This window comes from Octopus bimaculoides, chromosome 20 (assembly GCF_046866305.1).
Source record: "Octopus bimaculoides isolate indiv1 chromosome 20, ASM4686630v1, whole genome shotgun sequence".
Classification (NCBI taxonomy): Eukaryota; Metazoa; Mollusca; class Cephalopoda; order Octopoda; family Octopodidae; genus Octopus; species Octopus bimaculoides.
Window position 1 is genome coordinate 29,165,050 of NC_142947.1, and position 25,703 is coordinate 29,190,752.

The 25,703-nt window shown below is 40.0% G+C and overlaps 1 protein-coding gene across 2 annotated transcripts in view; it reads right to left on the reverse strand.

The window, feature by feature from the left end:
* Positions 1 to 25,703, reverse strand: part of LOC106874719 (interference hedgehog) — a 325,926-nt gene that overhangs the window by 11,925 nt on the left and 288,298 nt on the right. For both annotated transcript variants that reach the window (XM_089338298.1, XM_089338297.1), the window contains exons 7-12: positions 25,505 to 25,615; positions 24,148 to 24,297; positions 22,617 to 22,775; positions 18,608 to 18,763; positions 4,975 to 5,187; positions 578 to 771 (exon numbers count right to left, since the gene is read on the reverse strand). In XM_089338298.1, coding sequence (XP_089194424.1) covers positions 578 to 771; positions 4,975 to 5,187; positions 18,608 to 18,763; positions 22,617 to 22,775; positions 24,148 to 24,297; positions 25,505 to 25,615 — 983 coding nt within the window. The remainder of the gene's footprint in view (positions 1 to 577; positions 772 to 4,974; positions 5,188 to 18,607; positions 18,764 to 22,616; positions 22,776 to 24,147; positions 24,298 to 25,504; positions 25,616 to 25,703) is intronic.

Below are 25,703 nucleotides of genomic sequence, written 5' to 3' on the forward strand. Positions count from 1 at the left end.
ATGTTATGTTTCTCAAATCACTACCCCTTTAAAATTAAATAAATGCTTTTTAATGTTGTTTAATGTTGTCCCTTATTTCAAAACTCACTGTTCAGAGTTTTCATTTTCCCAATATTTGTATATTCTGATTTTTAGGTCTTTTGAAATTCAGCCTTCTCATATTTGGCCCTATGATCCAAGCCTAAACACAAGAAAGTTTTGCAACAGAGCTGAGAAGGATTAAATCTTTGGTTGAGTTTAGTTAAACTTATAACCCTGTACAAAACTATTCCTCAAAATATTAAAATTTGACCACGAGTAAATACTATTTCTATGTCATCAGGCTGATGATTCTCGATGACCTCCATGACAAGTGCTATGTACTTGTTATGGAATTTTTGAGGGAGAATACAAAGGTGGTTTCCTGTAACCTCTCTTCAGGTATTTTTCTTACAGGATACCTGTGGCTAGATACAGATGAGATGGTATCAAAATGTTAAGTATTAGAAGAAATATGACAAATCTTCACAGCCTTAGATGAAATCTACTTTCTCTAAACATCAAATATTATGATTAACTGTAAACATGAAATCTTTACCTTCCATTCAACAACTATGGCATAAATTTTGTCAACAACTAATTCTTCAACTTTGACAATTGTTGGTCCCTCAATTAAGCGCTTTACTGAGCTGTGATCACCATCAGATACCAATATAAAAGGGTCAGAGTTGTCTCCTGGAGCATTGTCATTATTGCTATAAACTGCCACTATTCGGAATTTATAGGTGGCATCTGAAAATAGAAAAATATAAGAAAATGCTATGCCACACTATATTACAAACTTTGATTTCAATTTACTTAATCATTGATTTTGTGGGGATGAGCGGGAAGAAGAGGGTCATGACATCAATGGTCAAGGGACTGACTGGAAGAGGAAGTGTGAGAGGGGAAGTGGGGGGAGAGAGGCAAGGGTCGGCCTCTTCTTGCCCACCAGAGGCATCGTGAACAGATGTCAGGGAATTCACTCCTGGGTTGGTCAGATAGCAGCAGCTTATACTGGGTGACAGGGGTAGGGCAGGATCGCTGGAGAGATTACTACTAGACAGGTGAGAATGAGAGAGGAACGTAGGTGAACGTCTTTTCATTTCCCATGCACGACAAGCTATTTCGGCAATTGCATACAGATGTTGTCCCCTTAATATATGATGGCAGTGAAGATAAGGGTTGGCAGTGATGGTGCCGTATTTGGAGGGGAGTGCACTGGCACTGTACCTCGAAATGGATTTAAAACAACTGAGTGTGGCAAAGATCGTGCAGCGCTTGAGAGAGGCTTACACAGAGGAGAATACACTGCTTTTGCTAAACTAGAAACAGTCAGATAGACAGGGGAACAGGTTGACGAATATGCTGTGGAGGTATGGAGGCTGGTTGTGCTGTCTGGTCTCACTGGGGAGGGACTGTAGAAGGTAACATGCAGTCATGTTACCTTCTACAATGGCTTTCCTGATGACGTGTCGGTGCGATTACAACAATTGCCAGGTGGCAACAAAATGGCATCAAGCCCATGTGTTGACACAAAACACCAGGCAGAAGTTAGTGGTGATGGTGGCTGCTGAAGCCCATGATGCTGGTGTAAGATGGAAAGAGGCCTGCTGTGGAATGACAGCAGCCGTTCACAGGCTGGTGTTTTAAGTTCCACAGACCACATATGGCAAGGGGCTGCGTGGAGCCTGGAATGGTTTGCTACTAGTGCAAACAGACTGGATATATCCTCCGAAAGGTCAGGGAAAAGGCCACAGGGAAGTTGCTGTCTCTTAACCTTCCTCTGCGAATCAGTAGAGGCGTTGGTGAAGTCACTCCCCGTAGTTGAGGTCGTGGTCGGGGGAAACATGTTGAAGGCCCTCATGGACACGGGCTGCATAACAACTGTCGTGACCCTGAGGGTGACAAAGAAATGGAAGGGGATGAGTAGTGTTCGGGCGGTCAACAGCAGTGAAATCAAATGCAAGGGCAGCAGCAATGTGGAGATAGTGGTGCAAGGCATAACACTAAGGCTGCAGGCGTGGTAGATGGGATTGATGTGGTAATGGGGATGGATGCGACTGACCACTTTGGTGGTTTCAGTGTTAGAGGAGATGTGGTTTTGTTTGGTGCCGTGAGTCAGGAATGTGAGCGGGAGCAGAGCTCCATGAGGAGCTGCACTGCCTAGACCATTGAAGACAAGGATTTTGATGGTGAGTTGTGGATGATAGAGTGGCACTGGAAAGAGGAGCCCCCGATGCTGAAGAACAGGGTGAGTTGCTACCAGCATACTCTGAAAGGATATGCCAGGAGTGAGTTTGAAGAAGAGGTAGAGAGGTGGATTAAAGAAGGAGGAGGTGGTGAGCGGAGTGCTACCTGTAATGGTCATGTATTGTGCCACACAGTTGGCAAGGTGACCAACGTCTGCAATGAGACACTGCATGTATGGAGACAGTCAATTAAGGCAGCAATGATCATTGACCCGAAGTCGGCATATTTGCAGCTCCATGTGAGCGACAAACTGTAGCAGTACCAGCTGGTGTGATACAAGGGCCTGACATATTGTCTGACAAGGCTGGGTTTGGGGCCGAATTCTGTGCTGAAGATCATGGTAACAGTGCTTAAATCCTTCCTAGAAAAGGTGGGTAGGATAAGAAGGGCCATCAGTTCTTACATAGATGACACCTAGTGGATGAGACCGTAGCGCTTGCCACAGAGGTTGTGAGACATCTGAAGAAATTTAGACTGATTGCGAAGCCACTGGAACCAGTGGCTGGAGGAGCTGCACTGGGCTTCAGAGAGACAGAACAGGTGTGTTGGTGTTTTGCAGGGAGAATGAGATCCCAGAGCTGGGTACCAATGTCAGCAGGAGAGAATTGTTCTCGATGTCCAAGAAATTAGTAGGTCACTACCCGATCGTGGAGTGGCTGTGTATGGCATGCAGTTACACCAAGAGATGAGCAGAAGGGGGAGAACTGGGGTGACAAGGTGGAAGAGGGGTTGGTGGCAATGATGTGAGAGATCCTGGAGATGATGAGAACGGAAGACCCAGTCAGAGGGAACTGGCATGTGCCCAAATTGGATAACAGGACCACACAGTGTGATGCTAGTAGCCTGGCTTTGAAAAGCGAATGACTACAACCACATCAATGTTGCTGAGTTGGACGAAGTGCTGAAGGGAATGAATTTGGCCTTGAAATGGGGGCTGCACTCCATCGAAATCTAGATGGATTCGGCCACCGTGCTTGGTTGGGTAGCACTGGTGATCACCAATGAGAAGAGGGAGCGAACCAAAGAGGCTGCAGAAATGTTAGAGAAGCACTGCCTAGGGGTTCTAGGAGAGCTAATTGGCAAGTTTGGCCTGAAGCTGAACGTAGTTTTTGTGCCTTCAGAGAAAAACAAGGCAGATGCTCTAACCAGGGTATAAAAGGCCTGGTTAGGGGAGCTGGAAGAATCGAAGCAAGGGGTAGCCATGGTGTGTCAGTTAAATGACTCTGAGGTAAGGAGACTGCATACCATGCATCATATGGGTGTGGATAGGACCCTGTATCTCGCCAGGAGGATTAACACCGATGTTACCAGATGGAGCATCCAAAAGGTGGTCGAGAATTGCAATAGGTGTCAATCCATCAACCCAGCTCTGGGTGTGCATGAGCAGGGAAACATTTCGGTAGAGCACAACTGGAGACGACTAGCAGAGGATGAAACACGCTACTGGCAGGGAACATATCTCTTGATGGTTGACTGTGGGCCAGGCTGGATGGCCATTTGGAGGGAATTGAGGGCAGGCACTGTGGACGAGATGGCACATATTCTAAATGAGGTACTCTTAGAGTGGGGCACTGTGGATGAATTGCTGATGGACAACAGCACAGCGTTTCATTTGGAAGTGCTGAAGGAGATACTTGACACGTGGAAAGTGCACCGCTTTTTCAGAGTGGTATACAGGCCGAGAGGAAATGGGATCATGGAGAGACACCATCGAATGATCAAGGTCATGGCGGAGAGGGGACATGTTTCGCCACTGGAAGCAGTTTTCTGGTACAACATGTCGCCCTGATTCAGACAGGCTGAAGGGTCTTGCCACATAGAGCGATATTCAAATATGAATGGCAGCATCCAAGTAAACTATCAAGATGCCCTGAAGAAGAGAAAGGGGTCTGTCTTCATGGAGGTGAGAGATGAAGTCTGGGTCAAGCCACCAAAGGCATGCTGCACAACTCAGTGGAACAGAGGAATAGTGATGGCTGTCAATTCCCCAAAACACGTCATGTCTTAGATGTTTGTAGGATTGTCGTTTCATCAGATGATGATTGTGGAGAGGAAGAAGAGAATGAGGTTCCCAGTTTAAGAAGATCACAACGTGCAAGGCACCCACCCATGTGGATGGTAGATTTTGACATGGAGTGAAGTGAGGATGTGATCTTTGAGATCAGGGGAGCATGTGGGGATGAGCTGGAAGAAGAGGGCTATGACGTCAATGGTCAAGGGACTAACCAGAAGAGAAAACGTGAGAGGGGAAGTGGGGTGGAGAGAGGCAAGGGTCGGCCTCTTCTTGCCCACCGGTGGCATCGTGAACGGACGTCAAGGAATTCGTTCCTGAGTTGGTCAAATAGCAGCTGCTTATACGGGTGACAGGGGTAGGGCAGGATTGCTAGAGAGATTACTACTAGACAGACAAAGACAAGAGAGGAAGGTAGGTGAAACTCTTTTCATTTCCCATGCACGCTAGATTTAATGTTCTTGTTTTAGCCCCAGGGGAGATCTGGGTAGTTAAACTTGTGATCAAAGGTTGCATAAACACATTGAAATCATCACAAAACCATTAGATAATATAATTTTGAGTACACAATGTTAGATAAAAGACAGGATGATCATAGCAGAAAAGCCGGTGATGGTTTGACCATGACTGACCTAGGACTAAACAACAGCAACAAATAACAAATAACAAACAGAAAGAAGAAACAAACAAACCAGGTTTAAGACGATTGACAGTGACTTTGCGGTATTTGCTGAGAATTTGTTCATCTTCAGTGTGCCAATGATTTTTGTTTGGGAAAACTTCCTTGTATTGTACAACGAAAAACTTGATTGCCAGGCCGTCATTATCAGGAATTGTCCATTCAACCAATACAGATGTATCACTTTGCTTTGTCACCTTGGGTTTGGTTGGAACCACCATGTCACCTGAAATGGATTAAACCAAAGGTAAGAAGAATTTACATAAAATATGAATCTACATGCTTTTTAATTTAAAAAAAAATAAGATTAACTGATGCGTGAGTATATTTCTAATGAAATAATTTGTCTGTACATATTTTTTATTAATTTTGAAAATAATCAAGAAAGTGGAAGGATTGAATGTTTTTAATTTAGGTATGTACACTTTAAAGCAGGTAGTTTTGTTCCAGAGAAACAAGGGTGATCTCAGATGGATTAATACAACAGGATTAGGATAAGGAGGTGAGCTCACAGAATTGTTATTGTGTGGGGCAAAATGCTGAGTGGCATTTTGTCCTTCTTTACATTCTGAATTCAAATGACACCAAGGTCAACTTTGCCTTTCATCCATTCAGGGTCTATAAAATAAGTACCAGTTGAACACTGGGGTAATTGTAATTGACTTAACCCCTCCCTAAAATTGCTGGCCTTGTGCCAAAATTTTAAACCAATATAACAGGATTAGGTAGATGTTAATTAATTATATATTTTTTAGTCTAAATTTAGAGTATGACTATTGTTGCCTTCAAAATGGTTATCTAAATAAAAAGAACTCCACTTTTAATATAAATAGTGTTGGCCATGTAATGCAGCTATACAGTGGTGATAATGATGATGATGATCAACTTCTGGTCATCATTATTATCATCTATCATCTTCCACAAACACAAACACCACTATCATCTAATTACAATCATCAAACGTCCTCACTATGATCAGCTTCACATCAGTGTTGTTGCAGGTGTTGTCAAATATTACAACACATTTTGCCCAATGCTCCAACAGCTCTGCCAATTCAAAATGATGAAAGGCTAACTTGATGGTATTTTAATTCAGATTGCAGAGTTAATATATGAGGGAGAGTAAAAAATGATATGCACTCTTGTCTTTTCAATGTATTTACACAAAAGGAGGGGATGAAAAAGCAGGTAATTTTTCTATATAGTCTTCTTCCTTTTCGATGCACTTGGTCCAGCAGTCCACAAGCTTGTGTATTTCCTCCAAAAAGAAGGTTTCCAGTTGGTCATGTAACCGTTTATGCACCACTTCCTTCACATTTTCATCTGTAGAAAATCATTGACCTCGTAAATTATCTTTGAGCAGTTCAAAGATATGGTAGTCAGAAGGGGTGAGATCTGGGCTGTAGGCAGGGTGTTCCAGCATTTCAAAACCCAATTGGTTAATGGTTTCAATAGTCTGGATGCATTGTGTGAGTGCGCATTATCATGCAACAACAAAATTTTCTTTGACAATAGGCTACGGCATTTGGTGTGAATTGCTGGTTTCAGTTTGTTGGCCAGCAAAGCACTGTATCTTGCACTGTTGATTTTACACCCCTTTTCCAGGTAGTCTTCCAGTATAAGCTCTTTTGAGTCCCAAAAAAGGGTTAGCATCACCTTTCCTGTGGAAGACTGAATTTTGAATTTCTTTGTTGCTCGTGAGCCGATCCTTAGTGAACCCCTACTTGTACCCTGAATTATTTGTTGTACTCGTTGCCCACCCTCACCTTACTGGTAGCATCCCTGTACAAGGCTTGTACAGCTCCCACCAACCATTTATCTATCCTTAGTTTCTGCATTGACCACCAGATAATGGATTGGGGGACCCTGTCAAAAGCTTTCGCCAAGTCAACAAAAGCCAGGTACAGAGGTTTATCTTTAGCTAGGTATTTCTCCTGAAGTTGCCTTCCCAGAAATATAGCATCAGTGGTGCTTCTACCAGGCATAAAGCCAAACTGCACATTTCCCTCCTACCTAGACTAACTCACTCTTTGATTAGTTGGGCTACAACTATCTCTGCAACTTTCATCACCTGATCCAACAATTTGATACGTCTGTAACTATTTCTATCTAAGGTATCACCTTCACCTTTGTAGCAGTTGACTATGGTGCTACTACACTAGTCAGTGGGTATGACTCCTTTATAAACCACCTGATTTACAATACAGGTGACTAAACCATAACCCACACTGCCAGATATTTTAAGCATCTTAGCGGTGATTCCTGATGGGCCAGGGGCTTTCTCTGTCTTCATATCCTTAATTGCTTTATCTACCAGGGCACTGTCAATTTGGATAGCTGGTCCCTCAGTTGGGTCAACATTTGGCAGACTCTCCTCCTACCATTCATAATGGCATCTCCAAGCCTCTTCCTTTGCACAATCATTAAAAGCAAGTGCACCATCATCCATATGGACACATTTCCCTCCTATAACATCACGATTTTCTCTCACACATTGTCTTGCAATCCAAAATACTTCAGTTTGTTGGTCCTCATGGCACTGAACATAGGCAAACTTCTTCTTTCCTGCTTCTCCCTTGGCTAGATATACTTGTCTCCTAGCTTCCCTTCTGGCAATCTGATACAGTTCCCTGCTGCCCCCACTCTTCCGGGCCTGTTTCTTTGCTCTAATGGCCCTCATGTTACACTAGGTCTGAAAGGGACTTTATACTAGCCACAGATTTCGTCTGTGGCACTCAGCAAGCTGTCTCACAGGAATTCCCAGTTGCTCTCTATATCACAAGTTTGCAGCTGGTCCTCCCCATCATCAAACTTCTCAATTAGGATGTCCCTAAATCTCTGACCATATAAAGAGTCCTTAAACTTCCAGGTCCTTCTTTTCCAGATTAGCCTGCTTTTTGGCATTGTTCTGGCCTGGTGTCTAAAGTCGCTAATGACTAGCCTATGCTATGGGTGGAGGTACATTCTTCACCAGAGAGAGTCCTTGAATTTAAGAGCAACCAGGCATCCCACTGTCTGGTGAGAATGAAATATATTTGGCTATCAGAGTCACCTGATTGATAGGTTATCAGGTGGCTGGCTGGTTTCCTGAAGTTGGTGTTGCAGATCAATAGGTTATTCGCATCACAGAACTCCAATAGCCTTGTTCCCTCTTTGTTTTGGGAACCAATTTCATGGCCTCCATGAACACCACGGTAGATACCAGGCTGCCATCCGATATGCCCATTGAAATCCCCAGCAACAGATTTGAGATCATTGTCACTTGTCTCAGAGGTAGCCTGCAGAAGAATATCATAAAAGTGGTCTTTCTGTTCATTTGGTAGGCTTGTTTGTGGGGCATAAGTGGATATAATTGTAGCTATACTATTTTGCAAGACTAGCCTGAGCTTAAGTACTCAACTACTTCTATGACCTTATCCACCCATTTCTCAGCTAGGAGTGTGTCCACACCACCTACTCTGTCACTGCTACCTTCCCAGAAGATTTTATACATATGTGTCTTGCCTGTGAGGAACCTGGCTGAAGCTCCTCTCCATCTAACCTCTTGGATGCAACAGTCATCAACCCATCTCCTTTCAAGCATCTCTACAATCTCGTTAGATCTACATTTCAATATGCCTACATTTAGAGTGCCAACCCTGAAAACTGGGAAAGGGATGTGAGAGGGAACATAGGAAGGAGAGATGTTATTCAGCACCTGGAAAGAAGGTTTCCATGATTGTTTGATACCAGACATGTCATAACAGTTGCTCTCACTTTTAACCTATCATCATTCAAACAAGTTAAAATTATTGCCTCTACTGGGGGTGAGAGTAAGGTAAGCTTTGCAAATATAAGCGTTACTGCAGCTGCAAATATAGATATAAATATGCCAATGTCAAATTAAGTAAGTAAATGTGCTGCTATTTGGTTAGGTTAGTCCATTATATATTTGTCTATACACACACACACACACACACACATAGAGAGAGAGAGTGTGGGTGAGAGGAAGATGGTTTGGAATGGAGGGAAGAATGGAGGTATGCAGATCTGCTGGAGCAGAAGTAAGTCAGAGCCCTGTGGAGGTTTTCAGTATGAAGGAAAAGGTAAAGAGAAGAGATGTGAGAGAGGAGACTTCCGGTATGACAGAAGGGGCTTCCAGTATGAAAGAAGAGGTTTCCAGTATTGGTGACAGGAGTGGGTAAGGTGGGTGCATTGCAAAGAAGAAATGTAAATACAGGCTAGCTTCACGTTAAGGTTATGAAGTTAATTTAAGGATCATTTAGCATGTTAGTAATACAAGTTAAATAAATGAAGAGAAATGATGAACAATCAAAAAACAAGAGAATTTCTTAGCTTTCGTGGCTGGACATTTTGTGTTGTGATAGTGATGGTGTGAAATTGCAGGAATGAAGGTTGGAGACGAAAACCAAGAGTGGTTAGGGGAATAGAAATTGCAGCAAAGGACAATAGTGGACAATAGTGAAATGGAAGAAAAGAAAATGGCTAGCTTCGCTACAAGAAAATTGAAAGATGGGCATGTTAATAGTACAAGGAAGGTGGATGTAGACAATGAAGAATGATTAAAGAAGCTAGAGAGGTTTCTTAGCTTAGAAATCGCGAAGATAAATATATATATATATATATATATATATATATATATATATATATATTTGCAAGTAAGTTTGACTTTTTATTTGTGATGCGACTCTATCTATCTACCTATCTATCTTTCTTCTTACCCATCTCCCCCTCTCGCTCTGCTTCCTTCTGTTGTCCTGGCTTCTACTTCACTGCTATACACATCTCTCTCTTCCTCCCTCTACCATCCTCTCTGTTCACGTGTGACCTGTGGTCAACTCTCTCTTTTCACTCCTGCCACTATGAAGGCATGACGAACTGTCTTTTCTCCGTCCAGCTTCGTCATATCACTAGCGTTCAATACCAGATTCGCGTTTGGCTGTACGGCTTTTTAATGTCGTTTTCACTGTCCATTTTTTCCTGTCTTGGTTTGTGTTTGCCACCTTGGAATCCTCTGTTTAGTGGGTCGATCCACTACTCAGGAAGAGACTATTATAGAGTACGTTCTGCCTTATCTTCGAAATGTTTAGTTAGAATAGAGGCAGCTGACGAAGGATTAATTCCAAGTGGCTATCTGTTTTCCTATGTGTTCGTTCCGTTGTCTGTAGTTCATTTTTCTAACGTCCTGTACCCTGATATGCATCTATATACACATGTAGATGTAAGTATGTACATATATGTGGGTATACGTGCATACATATTCTTTGTATTATTATTATATATATATATGTATATATTGCACATACACAAACAAATATCTATCTACACACACACACACACAAAAGATGGAGGTGGAAATAGCACAGAAATAAGTCTAAGACATTTCAATTTAAGAGGGAGTTTAATAAAAATGATTTTAAAAATTAAATAAAGAAAATATTACCGGTTTTGATGAATCTCATCTTATGAAACATCAGTAAAAATTTATAAAAATTTAAAATAAAAAAAGTTTATCTTCTGTCTGGGTGTCAAGAACATGTACATATATCAAGAACACACACACACACACACATATATATATATATATATATCATCATCATCATCATCATCGTTTAACGTCCGCTTTCCATGCTAGCATGGGTTGGACGATTTGACTGAGGACTGGTGAAACCGGATGGCAACACCAGGCTCCAGTCTGATTTGGCAGAGTTTCTACAGCTGGATGCCCTTCCTAACGCCAACCACTCAGAGAGTGTAGTGGGTGCTTTTACGTGTCACCCGCACGAAAACGGCCACGCTCGAAATGGTGTCTTTTATGTGCCACCCGCACAAGCCAGTCCAGGGGCACTGGCAACAATCTCGCTCGAAAATCCTACGGGAGCCAGTCAGGCGGTACTGGCAACGGCCACGCTCAAAATGGTGCATCAGATGTGCCACCCGCACAAGAACCAGTCCAGGGGCACTGGCAACGATCTTACTTGGCTTGCCGGGTCTTCTCACGCACAGCACATTTCCAAAGGTCTCGGTCAGTAGTCATCGCCTCGGTGAGGCCCAATGTACGAAGGTCTTGCCTCACCACCTCAGCCCAGGTCTTCCTGGGCCTACCTCTTCCACGGGTTCCCTCAACTGTTAGGGTGTGGCACTTTTTCACGCAGCTATCCTCATCCATTCTCACCACATGTCCATACCAGCGCAATCGTCTCTCTTGCACGCCACAACTGATGCTTCTAATGTTCAGCTTTTCTCTCAAGATACTTACACTCTGACGGGTATTCACATTGACATTACACATCCAACGGAGAATACTGGCTTCATTCCTTGCGAGCTTACGTATGTCCTCAGCAGTTACAGCCCATGTTTCACTGCCATGTAGCATGGTTGTTCGTACGCATGCGTCATACAGTCTGCCTTTTACTCTGAGTGAGAGTCCCTTTGTCAGCAGCAGAGGTAAGAGCTCTCTAAACTTTGCCCAGGCTATTCTTATTCTAGCAGCTACACTTTCAGCGCACCCACCCCCACTACTAACTTGGTCGCCCAGATAGCGGAAGCTATCGACTACCTCTAGTTTTTCACCCTGGAATGAGATAGAAGTTGTTTCCTGTTTGTTTACAGTCTTTATTGCACCTCAACATCTGCCACAAACAAAAACTAACTTGCTAGTTAACCTGCCTTTGATGTTGCTGCACCTCTTATGTGTCCATAGCTTGCACCGGGTACATCTTATAGAGTTACTACCTACTCCTTTTCTACATACTGAGCAGGGCCATCTACCTGAAGGGGTTTGTATTTTATCTACCTTCCTACTTATTAGGATTTTGGTTTTAGCTAGGTTGACTCTAAGGCCCTTCAATTCTAGACCTTGCTTCCACACCTGAAACTTCTCCTCTAGTTCTGATAGTGACTCCGCAATTAGGGCAAGGTCATCAGCATAGAGGAGCTCCCAGGGGCAACCTGTCTTGAACTCCTCTGTGATTGCCTGGAGGACTATGGTAAATAAGAGGGGGCTGAGGACGGAACCTTGGTGGACCCCTACCTCTACCCGGAATTCATTGCTGTACTCATTTCCAACCCTCACCTTACTGGCAGCATCTCTGTACATGGCTCGCACAGCTCTCACTAACCATTCTTCTATCCCAAGTTTCCTCATTGACCACCAGATAAGGGATCGGGGGACCCTGTCAAAGGCTTTCTCCATGTCAACGAAAGCCAGGTACAGAGGTTTATCCTTAGCTAGGTATTTCTCCTGCAACTGTCTCACTAGAAATAAGGCATCAGTAGTGCTTTTACCTGGCACGAACCCAAACTACATCTCATCTAAATTGATTCGCTCCCTAATTAGTTGGGCTATGACCCTCTCTGTAACTTTCATAACCTGATCTAACAGCTTGATGCCTCTGTAATTATTTGTATCTAAAGCGTCACCTTTACCTTTGTAGCAGTTGACTATGATGCTGCTACACCAGTCATTGGGTATGACTCCTTCGTGTATCACCTGGTTCGTAATACGGGTGACTAGGCTATAGCCAACACTGCCAGATATTTTGAGCATCTCTGCAGTGATTCCTGATGGGCCGGGGGCTTTCCCGGTCTTCATACTCTTAATTGCTTTATCTACCCTGGTACTATCAACTCGGATAGCTGGTCCCTCTATTGGGTCGACATACGGCAGGCTCTCTTTCTCCCATTCATTCTCTTTATTAAGCAATCTATCGTAGTGGCATCTCCAGACCTCTTTCTTTGCATCCTCATTTAATGCAAGCGTACCATCATCCATGCGAACACATTTCTCTCCTACAACATCACTATTCTCTCTCCTACACTGTCTTGCAACACGAAATACCTCGAGTCTTTGGTCCTCACGGCGCAGAACATTGGCAAATCTTTCCTTATCTGCTTCCCCTCTGGCTAAATAAACCTGTTGCCTAGCCTCCCTTCTGGCACATTGGTACAATTCCCTGCTACCACCGTTCTTCCAGTCCTTCCAAGCCTGTTTCTTTTGTCTAATAGCCCTGTCTACCTCCTTGTTCCACCACCACGTTACTCTGGGTCGGGAGGGGACCTTACACCACCCACAAATCTGGTCGGTGGCTTTCAACAGGTTGTCCCGCAGAAATCTCCAATTGTCTTCCACGTTGTATGATGCTATATCCCCTTCTATTTCGTTAAATGCTTCAAGTAACTTGTCTCTAAGTCTCTGTCCGTTTGCAGGGTCTTTAAGCTTCCACAACCTTCTCCTCCAAGCCTGTCTAATTCTGGGCACCCATTTTGCCTTGATCCCAAAGTCGCTAACTACTAATCTATGTTGTGGGGTACATTCTTCGCCAGGGTCGGTTTTGGCATTTATAAGCCGCCCTCTTTCCCTATTTCTGGCGAGGATGTAGTCGATTTGGCTAGAGTGTCTGCCGGAGCGGTAGGTGACTAGGTGACTGGCAGGTTTCCTGAAGTTGGTATTGCAGACCATAAGATCGGTTGCATCACAGAACTCCAGCAGTCTGGTTCCCTCCTCGTTGCGGGAACCGAAGCCATAGCCTCCATGTATGCCATGGAAGCCTCCAGCACGACGTCCGACATGACCGTTGAAGTCTCCAGCCACAAAGAGAAGGTCCCTGTCACTCGTCGACGAGGTAGTTTGCAAGAGGGTGTCATAGAATTGGTCTTTCAGACCATCTGGTAGCCCCGGTTGAGGTGCATAGGCTGAGATGGCAGTAGCTAATCTATGATGAAGCACTAGTCTGATCTTAAGTACTCTGTCACTTACTCTAACGACCTCGATTACCTTATCCACCCATTTCTCCGCTAGAAGTATTCCTACGCCCCCGACCCCGTCAGTGTTTCCTGCCCAGAAAATCTTGTACCTGTGTTCTTTGCCTGTGAGGAACCTCGCAGAACCTCCTCTCCATCTTACTTCCTGGATGCAGCACATATCTACGCGTCTCCCTTCAAGCATCTCAACAATTTCACCAGATCTACCTTTCAGCGTGCCGACGTTGAGAGTGCCAATCCTAACAGTATGGGTGTTTGGGGTGTGGGCCTGTAGCCTGGGAAGGGGAAAAGCAGTGTCGTGTACCTGAAAAGAAAACTTGCAATTGGAAGGATTCATAAGCAAAACAGTACCTACAACCTGCAAACATTTCTCAAACTTAATGCGCTACCCAAAGGTAGGGGAGAGGATGGCCAAAGCCACTAGATGGGTTCCAGGAGACAGCCGAGGATGACAGGATGACAGAGGAATGAACTTCCGGTGGGAGGGCAGGTTACCGTCAGCGAGTAGTTAGGTCTCTTAATTGTAGATTTTAAATATTTGAGAGACAACAATGCATAAATCGTAATTTTTAAAGGAGCAATGAATTCTAGGTGAATAGAATATAATGTAGCATGAATTTAGGAAGCTTAGAAAATGAATAAGTATGAATTTAAGACAACAACTGAGTTCAATTGAATTTCATGGAGAGAAACAAGATAAATAATAGGGGGCAGACTAAAGCGCGAAGGTATGAGATGTTTGAGGCCGTAAATAAATAAAAATCTCTATCTTATCTTGGATACTTCGTCGTAGTATGTCAGCAGAGAAGGGATTGAGATAATTTAGAATGGATTTCTCATTTATATATAGCCAGAACCTGAAGACCTTAAGGAAAAACGTCAGCGAGTAGATAGGTCTCTTAATTGTAGATTTTAAATATTTGAGAGACAACGATGCATAAATCGTAATTTTTAAAGGAGCAATGAATTCTAGGTGAATAGAATATAATGTAGCATGAATTTAGGAAGCTTAGAAAATGAATAAGTATGAATTTAAGACAACAACTGAGTTCAATTGAATTTCATGGAGAGAAACAAGATAAATAATAGGGGGCAGACTAAAGCGCGAAGGTATGAGATGTTTGAGGCCGTAAATAAATAAAAATCTCTATCTTATCTGCATCTTGGAGACTTCGTCGTAGTATGTCAGCGGAGAAGGGATTGAGATAATTTAGAATGGATTTCTCATTTATATATAGCCAGAACCTGAAGACCTTATATATATATATATATATATATATATATATATATATATATATATATATATAAAGTTAGATAGATAGATAGATGGTTGGTTGTGTATGTGCAATATATTATATATATTCCAAAATTCATATTTCCATATTCTATAGAACTAATCGCAACAACTACAACCTCACAAGCCAATGACCAAATGAAGTTGACTCTGTACATGAATGCTCAACATGCTATAAGTAACACCAACATTTCCTTTGAATCACATTCTTTGGATGATTTTTTTGTTGGTTTTACACTATGTCTGGAAAAGAAAAACAAAACAATGATGCGATGGTCATGACTGGAACTTCTATGATCATAAGTCTCCTCTGTCAGGGCTAACCTGGAGCTAAACAACAACATCAACCAGACAGCAAGAGAAATCTTCAGAAGAAAAACCTCTCATCAAGCAAGTGTTACAACCCATTCTATTCATACACAATTCACTTTTGCATTTTGTATCTTTATTTCATTAATAACATATATTTAGCCTTATATACGCTATATGTAAAATGTAATCATGCCAGTACCATATAAATACACCCAATATAAATACACCATGAAAAGCACCCAGCATGCTCTGTGAAGTAGTTGGTGTTAAGAAGGACATCCAGCTATAAAAACCATACCAAAACAGACAAATGGAGCAGGGACAGCTCTCCGGCTGGCCAGCTTTTGTTAAACCATCCACCCCCATGCCAGCATGGAAAACGCACATTAAACAATGATGATGATCTAGTTCTAGATACATGATATTTGAATAAATGATGAGTTGGTCACATTTGGAGCATCTCTGAAAATTGGTTTACTCAATCAGTGTTAATCTACCATAATCACAACATATTAGATCTAAGCTGGTAAGTAAATCTCTATGTAGTCAAACAACCAGGTAGAAATAATAGCTAAATTTCCTTCAATTCATATGCTTTCATTACTCAGAAATAAAAATATATAGGACAATGTAGTCCACAATGTGTTCTTGCTTTAATTCTCTCATATGTCTTAGCCATTATGGCTAAAATATGATACAAAACGGAACACCTTTCATAAAAGTTTTGCTTAATGAGAGTCACTTAGGGACTAAACAACAACAACATATTTAACCAGAAGTAAATAATCTGATTATCAGAAAAAGAGGCAAATAAATGAATAAAAAAAATTAAATTAAAAGATAAAGACCTCCAAATACTTTGAAGCTGCTGAGAATGTTTGGTTGGGACTTATTAATAGAGTCTCCAAAGAATTTATTCCTTTGCCTCTTATGTGAAAAAAAAAAAAAAAAAACCAACAGAAAAGAAAAAAAACCTTGAATAGTAGTAGCCTTGATATTTGGAATTTCTTTCCTCAAACACAAGATGTTTTCATGGCAGTTCAAGTAGTCCCACCTGCTTATACTTAGCTCTATATTTATGAGGTGGGGATGTGATGAGAATTTTGTAAATAACTGCAGCAGATGAACTGTGTCAGAAACATAGGTTATCAGCAACTAACCTCAGACCTCTCTCTCATGCAGTGTGTGTGTGTGTGTGTGTATATATATCTTCCCTCCCTCAACCCATCCACGCTGCTTTACTGCTGCTATCCACTTCCACTAAGATTTAATTTAGAAACCAACTCAAAATATTTCAAAACAGAAATCTAGTAGCAGCAGCAAAAATTAAATAAGAATAATAATAAAATAAAGTCGTCGTTGTCATCATCATCATTATCATTACTAGCATCACCATAATTACATTACAATTAAAGGTGCTTTAATTGTTTGTTTGACTTGCCTGAAATAGCAGCCAAATCTCCCTCAAATCACATTTATATGATACATATAGATACATTGGCTAATGTGGACTAGCTCACAGGAAAAAGACAACATAGTTGTGCTTGGAATACTTTTCATTATGAGTGCTTGAGGAGGGCTGACCTGGGGCTAAACAACAATAACAATGACAGGTTTACTGAAACAGACTGGATAGGGGAGACAATGCAGTGTGCTTAGGCTATAACACTGCATCCCATAGAATTCTTAACTATGCAGAGTGCACAATATAGCCTTAGTGTAACAAAGACAGAGATGGACCTGTTGGTCATACCTCAATGAGTAGCTGGCTATCTGTGTGCCATATGTCTGCTGTTTCAAAGTGGATCTAGGGCTATACAACACTACATAGAATATTATACCAAAAGGGGAAGAAACCTAACAAAAACAACAAATAAATATGAATAATTTTTCCAACTATTATCTTTATCATTTTTTATCAGCAGTTCCCTATTTGGGCTCAACAAGGGTTGTACAGGAGGTTAATCAGCTGCATTCTAAATTTTAAAAGGCTGTAGTGTGGTCAAATCATCCATCCCATGCCAGCATGGAAAATGGATGTTAAAGGATAAGGATGATGATGATGAAAAGGGCCCTTGGAATAGTAAAAGTTGGGAAGCACTACTGTAGATTGTCAGACTACTTAGTTACATAAAGATGTAGTGATTTCAAATCTAACCAAAGTCAACTTTGCCTTCCATCCTTACAGGGTCAAATATTGCAGTTCATATAAATGACTGCCCCACCACCAAATTCCAGGCCTTGTTCTTATATCAGAAATTAATACTGTGTTGAATCAAAAGTTTTGCAATATTTTGGTAACTTGTTTTATTCATCAAGTTACAACGAAAGCAGCTTGACATTCAAAGTAGAGGCCATCATGCTGCACTGTTTGAAGCCACCTTTCTGCCAGTTTTTTTTATCCTGTGCTGATAACATTTCTTTTCTTTCATAGCTAAGAACTCCTTCACTGAAGCTTCCACTTCTTGACTGATGAAATGTCACTTGTGCAGGAAATGAGCCATGGATTGGAACAAGTAATAATCGGAGGGAGATATTTTTCTGTAATCCTAACATGCATATGCAGTGGTCAAGCAAGGTCAGCTTCCAGAACGTGTCACTACGCAACAGCATTTTGAACACAAGGTGATGTACTGGTTCTGGTGGAATTTTATGAGGTGATAATTCACTAAGAGCTCATTCTAGACTTCAACATTGATACCAACATGTAGTCCAAGCATCTGGAGCAGATGTATGACATTGTGTGGCAAAAGTACCAGGCATTGGTTAACAGAAAATGAGCTTTTCTCCAACAAGACAACATAGGACCTCACACCACTCAAATGATCTGGAATAAACTTCAGGAACTTGAGGGAATCAAACTGGTGCCACACCCAGCATATAAACTGGACCTAGTTCCCTTGAATTATTATTTGTTTTGTTCCCTGGTTCACTTCCTGTGCTCACAATGCTTCATCAACCAAGAAGAGGTGGAAACTTTAGTGAAGGAATTCTTTGCCTCAAAGATCAAGAACTGGTGTCAGCGTGGAATCAAAGAACTGGAACAAAGGTGGCTTCAGATGGTGCAACATGATGGCCTCTACTTTGAATGCCAGGCTGCTTTTGTTTAACTTGATGAATAAAGCAAATAAATTATCAAAATATTGCAAAACTTTTGACTCAACACAATACATTTAGATCAGTTTCATTATTGATCATCTTATTTCTGGACTAGATTTGAACCAAGAACGTTAAATTTTCCAAATTGATGGTTAGTAATTTAGAAGAAATGTCTTACTGTTTTTAGATTTGCCTCTAGAATTTTTCTTTCGGTTTCTGTTCTTTCTTTTGTTTGTTTTGGGCCTGCCTTTCCATCTTCCATTCTTATTTTTCCTGTGTGATTTTGGTTTATTTACATTTGGTGTTTGTTGAGAACCATGTTTTCTCTTTTTATCTTAGAAAAAAACAAAAGAAATGTTAAAGATATTGACTGAAAATATATCATCAAAATACTTTTCATTCTAGAAAAATGATTGTAAAATAACATGGCATGATACAACTGTGGGACAGTTCGTACAAAAATAGACAACTTCAGCCATGTTATGCCAACATAAGTTGAGTAGGTCTTCTCAAGGATAATGTATCACCAATCATTTCAGTTTTTGTTATCTTTTACATGAAGTTCAACATCCTGAGGTCAGCCTTCACCACCACATCACATGTTTTCTAGGGTCTACCTCTACTACAGTTTCCATTTACTGTAAGTCATTAGCACTTTTATAATCCATATAGGTCACCAATGCAGTCTTCTCTCTTGTAAATCCTACTACAGATTCGGCTATAAGAATGAGGTGATCTGCATATAGGAGTTCCTATGGGCATCTGTTCTTGAACTGCAGTACAAAAGTCTGGAGGACTATGGTTATAGAAAGGACTGACCAGTGAGCCCTGGTAGATTCCCAACTGCTCACAAAATTTGTCATTGTATTCATTGCTAATAACATACCTAGCTGTTAACAACCATGCACATGGATTGTATGGCTTTCATGAGCCATTTCTCTATTCCTAACTTCTTCAACGACCAACAGATCACTGAGCAAAAGACTCTGCCAAGGTCTTTTTTCAGGTCAATTAATGCAAGATACAGCAGGTATCTCTTAACCTTGTTTCTCAAAAAAGAGGGCATCAGTAGTACCCTGCTCTGGCACAAACCCCAACTGAATCACATCTCAGTTAATTTTCTTCCTAATTAGTTGTGCTGTAACTCTTTCTGTTACTTTCATAATTTGGCCAAGTATTCTAGACATCTAGCTTTGCTCCCTTCTTTGTTTCAATCTCTCTGAGCTTGCCTCTTAGCTTTTATGGCTCTATCAAATATACCATTCAACCACCATTAACTTTTTACCGTCTACAGATTTCGTCTGTGGTCTGCATTAGGATGTCTTGTAGGAAGATCCAGTTGTCTTAGTCATACATCTCTATATCCTCCTTTGTCTCCTCAACATATACTTCATCTAATAATTCTTTGAACCAATACCAGAAATAACTTTAACAAAATAATCTTCTCATCATATAGTGATGTTCAATTCAAGAAACACCAGTAAAAGCCACAATAGTGATCAGACTCATCACGACTCATCACCACTCCCTACCTACAACAGCGAGTGAAAGGGGGAGGATGCCACAGCTCATAGCTTTTACTACCACAACCCCTACCTCTTTAAGCTGTGATGTTATAATGCTAGTAACATGTTAACCATATTTTTCGTTTGCATGAAATGACAGTCAGATCCAACTTTCAATACCAAGGAATGTCCTGTCTTCCTTCAAATGTGTGATTTTGGAGCAAATTTTATCCAGAACTTTCCTGAGTTTGCAGTAATTAAATACAGGGTGCGCCGTAAAGAATTCCTGATGAATTTTAGTCATAACTTTTAGTAACACGGCACTAAAACATATAAGTTCTTTAAGATTTAATTAAATATGGTCATATATACAAAATATGGTATTAAGATACATTTTATTCAATATGTCTGCCTTTAGCCTCCACAACTGCCTGAAGATGACCAAGAATAGGGTCGCAGAAACGCTGGACGACTTCTTCACAACATATAGTGATGTTCAATTCAAGAAACACCAGTAAAAGCCACAACAATAGTGATCAGACTCATCACCACTACCTACCTGCAACAGTGAGTGAAAGGGGGAAGATGCCACAGCTCACAGCTTTTACTACCACAACCCCTACCTCTTTAAGCTGTGATGTTATAATGCTAGTAACATGTTAAATGATCCCATGACATGACTAAGGCTTTCTTCAAAGCACTGATATTTTTGTAGGAAACTCTTGAAACGTCACTTTCTAGAATGGACCAAAAAGCAAAGTCCATAGGGTTGATGTCTAGGCTGGAACGGGGTCACACATTCTTGTCCCAGAACCTGCTGAAATGGCTCCTGCACTACTGCTGTATCACATTGGACTTATGAGAAGGTGTGTCGTCTTGCATGAACACTTAATTATCTCCAAATGCTTCAGTCACCCATGGCAAAACATTCTCCTACAACATTTTCATGTAAATTGCTCAATTGACTTTTGACTCCTCTTTAATGAATGCCAGAGGAGATTTTCCACCATCAGATGACACTGCTGCCCAAAGCATCACTCTGGCAGGTTTCATTTGGTGAAATGCTTTACAAGCACCTTGGGAACAGCATCTGACCTTGTGACCAAAATCCTGTAATTCTGGGTGTTCACTATAGTCTCCACAGTGAATATCTTTTCATCTGATCAGATGAAGACATTGTCACCGATGCTCTGCCATTTTCTTACACCTCTTCAATCACTTTGCTTTGGAAGTGACTGAAATCAAGTGTTGATGTTGCAATTTTAATGACTTATAATTTAAGTACTCATGCACGACCTGGTGCATGGTTGTCTGAAAGATATTGAGAACCTATCTCACTGTAGCATTTCATGACATTATAGACTGTTTTGAGATTAATACCAATCTTTGAAGTTACATCTTTGGTACTATGTCCTCCTTTTTTCAGAGCTACAATCTCACTGCCTGTTAACTGCCATATTGAAACATTTTACTCACCAAATGTGAACAAACAATGGAGTGTACATGAACAACTGAATATCGAAGAGTGCGTTTTAATTATTTTTGTGCAATTTCAAACTAAATTTAATAAAAAAAATTATTTATATAATTGGAAATTCTTTACGGCGCACTCTGTATTTTCGTTTGAGTGATTCCAAGTAATTTGTGTTTTAAAAAAATAGCAACTTCACATGGCATTATGGATATTTCCTCTTCAATTACCGCTAATGCAAAGACTTCATTTTTTTTTACAGCCCCACTTCTGCCCTTTCAGAAAAAGAACTGCAGAACTTTACATATCTTATGAACTTATCATTTTTACATAGACTTTCTTTCAGCATTTATCCTGTTTTCAATGCATGCTATGTTTTTCTTTTTCTTGCTCTTTTTTGCACTTGTGTGGCATGTATTTAGAAGTAAATTCTCTACTTTATTATTTTATTCTTTTCACTTTCATATAAATAACTGGGAGGAGACTACATAGTGGTCATTCAAAACATAGCCTCTAGATACTCAGTCAGACACCACAAGTGGACTACTACTGTTTCATGTGATTGGTCTATAAATCAATCAATCAGCATGAGGCTGTGACATGATATGGTTTTCTTGAATGTTTTAAAATTTACCTTCTGCTTTCCTATAAAAACTATTTGGCACATAGCTTAGAGGGCAGATGGCCAATGGACTGCTGATGCCAGACTGCCTCTGAGATTTGTACATGCATTTTTGGACTGACTGCATGTTGTCACACAGATAGCTTTCTATTATTTCAGAACAGCTCTTCTCTCTCTCTCAGTCAGCAATTATTAATATTGTTCATTGTAAATAGCCAACATCATATATCTTTGTGTCCAGTATTAAATATTTCAGTTAAATTTTTATGAACTTGCTTCAGTTATTCATGCAGCCAATGAAATATATTTTCATTGACCAGCTCAACATGAGCCACAGGCAATCTATCCAGTGATAGATCATCAAACATTTGACATGCTTTTATTAACAGCTGAATGTATTTCCTGTTACAAACAACTTTAGTTCATTTTATCTTACCACCCACACTATAGAGGTTGTCTAACAGAACATTCCTTCTCCACTGAATCAGTTACTAATTAGAGTAACTGCTCTTATAGACATGTCGCCTCCACTGAGATTTCTGGAGCTTGCGTTTCTTCATGTTGCTATTACACATACACACACACATACCTTTTATTGTAATCTGTGTATTGTTCTTGTCTTTCGTGTTCTCCATAGGTTTTACCTCCAATTGAATCACAGCATACAGGGCACCAAGAATGTTGTGCACCATACACTGGTACAATCCAGATGATGAGAGGTCAGCAGACTTTATAACAATAGATGTATCTGAAATAGAGAAATAAATGACACGTTGAAACTGTGCTCTCCTTTCACTAGAACTAAATAAATGGACACTGTTGTTTTGAGTAACGATATTTAAGAGAATGCTTTGTCCTTGCTTGAAGAAATACACAGTGTGTATGGTATATACTGAAATTTTAACCAGGTGGGTTATAAATTCACCTCTGATTTAACTCCAAGACAATCTTGAACAAAGACACTTCAGCTATGATTATCTTATTTTTCTGCTCTAATATATCTAGGACTGCAATGTCTGATGTGATTCTTCCCTATTTTAAAGACAGATGTTATTTGAAGGTAATTCAACAGGTGAAGCAACTGCATTGAGGCTCTCAACATGTAAAGGTACCCCAGTATGGTCACACACAATTGATTGAAATTAATAAAATTACTAAAACAGATATTTTCCTATGTCATTGGCAAGACAAGACAATTAGATTGTATTTACACATCACCTTGTTTCAACATAACTTATTAGTCGTATATATATCATGCTTTTCTTGGAAAGTTACTTGTGATATCTGGAAGAAAAAAATCTATGTCTTTTTCTCCCTACTTCCCATTCATCTTGCTATAATAAAAACCAGAGTTAAACACAAACCTCATGGAGTGAATGGATTAACTGTTGTTTTGTGTAGTATCATGCCAGTTCTGACTGAATAGACTTAAGATACACTGAAAATCAGTTGAAATGACTAGGTATGAATCACAGTGTCCTGTACCCTCTCCACTGTGCAGTCTATAGACTGTAGTTGTGATAATGGAGTTGAGCAAAGTAAATTGTCGAGTTGTGTAGTTATAGGTCAACCTAACAACAACATTTCACATTACCCAGTTTCATAGTCAACAATATAACAATAAGAGAGTGTGTTTGTGCAGTGTATTGGTGTATGTGTGATCAGGAGGCATTGATCCATGTGTGTGCAAAAGAGACAGGGTATATTGATGCAGTGTATGTATGTTTAAGTGTTGTAGTGATGCTCCAGGTCGGGCTTGATTGAACAAACCTGCTATATTTCGCAAGTCAGCTTATTACAGATAGTTGGCTGAACAACTAATGATATACCTCCATCTGGTTACAGACCATACTATACATTCTGACATGTAGTGGTTCACTGTATAGGGTGCAGAGTGGAAGTCTAGATGCATGGCATATATTAAATACTTTTGCTTAAGATTAGTTAGTTCACATCTCATAAACAGTAGGAATGTGTTTTTTTTTACCTTGTTTGACACAGATCATTATTAGTTTCCTTAGATTCTAATGTTTCACATTGCAAATAGGAGTTTTGCAAATCAAAGGCTTACATTAAATGAATAAATAAATAAATAAGAAGGGGCTAGGAATAGAACTTACCTCGGATTCTGATGTTTTTACTTTTAACTATCTGTTGACCATTATGATACCATTTGATAGAAAAGTTGGACTTTTTGTTAATGATGCAGCTGAGGATTGCTTTACTGCTTTCTTCAACGACAACATAACCTGTGTCAATTTTAGGACGTTCTACACAAAAAGAACAAATAGAGATAATATAAAGAAAGATGTTATTTGAAGGTATAAGTGTGTAAGTGAAATAGATGGTATATTTCTTTACTGCATATGCATACATGCATGTATGATCAGAGCATGTGCATGCAAATGTGAGAGGGGGGGGATACAAAGAATCAGAGTGTATTTATGCAATGTATGTGTGTATGCGTGTTGCTGTTTAGCCCAAGGTCAGTGATTATGGCCTGTGTCAAGTTATGTTTATAGGCACAGTTTATACTTGACTACCTTATCTAAAATATCCTTCCAATGTGATCTGGAAGAGGCTTTGTTGTTTTTAGCAGACCAATCAACCATGTACTCCCTTATTGACTTGTGTACATGTATTTGTGTAACTGTGTAGGAGTGAATATATGCAATAATAAATCCAGACAATCATTCAAACATCATCATTTAAGCAGTGATTTTAGTTAAACCATTTTTTTTTTGTTTTGTTTTGTCTGGTCTGAGTTCCTACAATTGAGTGAACTTCCCTAAAGGTAACCAAGAAACAGGTGATGGTGTTAAACAGGGCAGTGTGACAGGCCTGCTTCTGTTAGACCTTTAAATATATAACAGTTTATAAAACTCATTTAAAATGTTTCTTTTTTTGAATAATTTACATACTTTTTTCTTAAATATTATTTTATATTATTTTATTATTTTATACAAAATATGACACTGTCATATATGTCTTCTACCATGTGCCCTTTGGATAAAAATTTTTGCTTATCTGTTTTATGTGTGTTTCTTTTTAAAAAAAAACTTCCATTCTCGAGTCAGCCATAATCTTTCCTATTTTGTGCTTGAATGAACACTGGGTTTTTGTAAGTTAACCGGAAATGCAGAGTTAATGAAATCTATATTAATAATATAGTTGCTTAAAATTTAATAGTTTCATGTGTGTGTGTAACATACACACATGCATGGGCTAAAGGGAGAAGAGGAAGCAAACAAAAATTCCTAAAAAAACAAAATTTTTTGTTAATTTAATTAAATATCAATCATGCCACAAAAATATTTTTCGTGGCATGGTGAACAACTCCACCACAACCTAAAAAGGCAAGAATAATAAATAAATGAATAAATGTATAAATAAAAGGAAATAACTAAATAAAATAGAATAAAATAAAATGAGAGCAAGAAGAGAAAATGGGGGGGGGAGTAGTAAAGATTTACTTACCAAATACTTCTATTTGAAATACTTTTTCCACTTTATTGCCAATTCCATTATCAGCATGGCAGATATAGGTCCCTTTATCGCGATGGTTAACATTCTTAATGATGTAATTACCTGCACGACAGAATTTCATTTGAAGTTAGAAAATGAGAATGAAAATTTGTTGCTTGGAGATGCAGACTTGGGTGGGATTTTTCTTCTT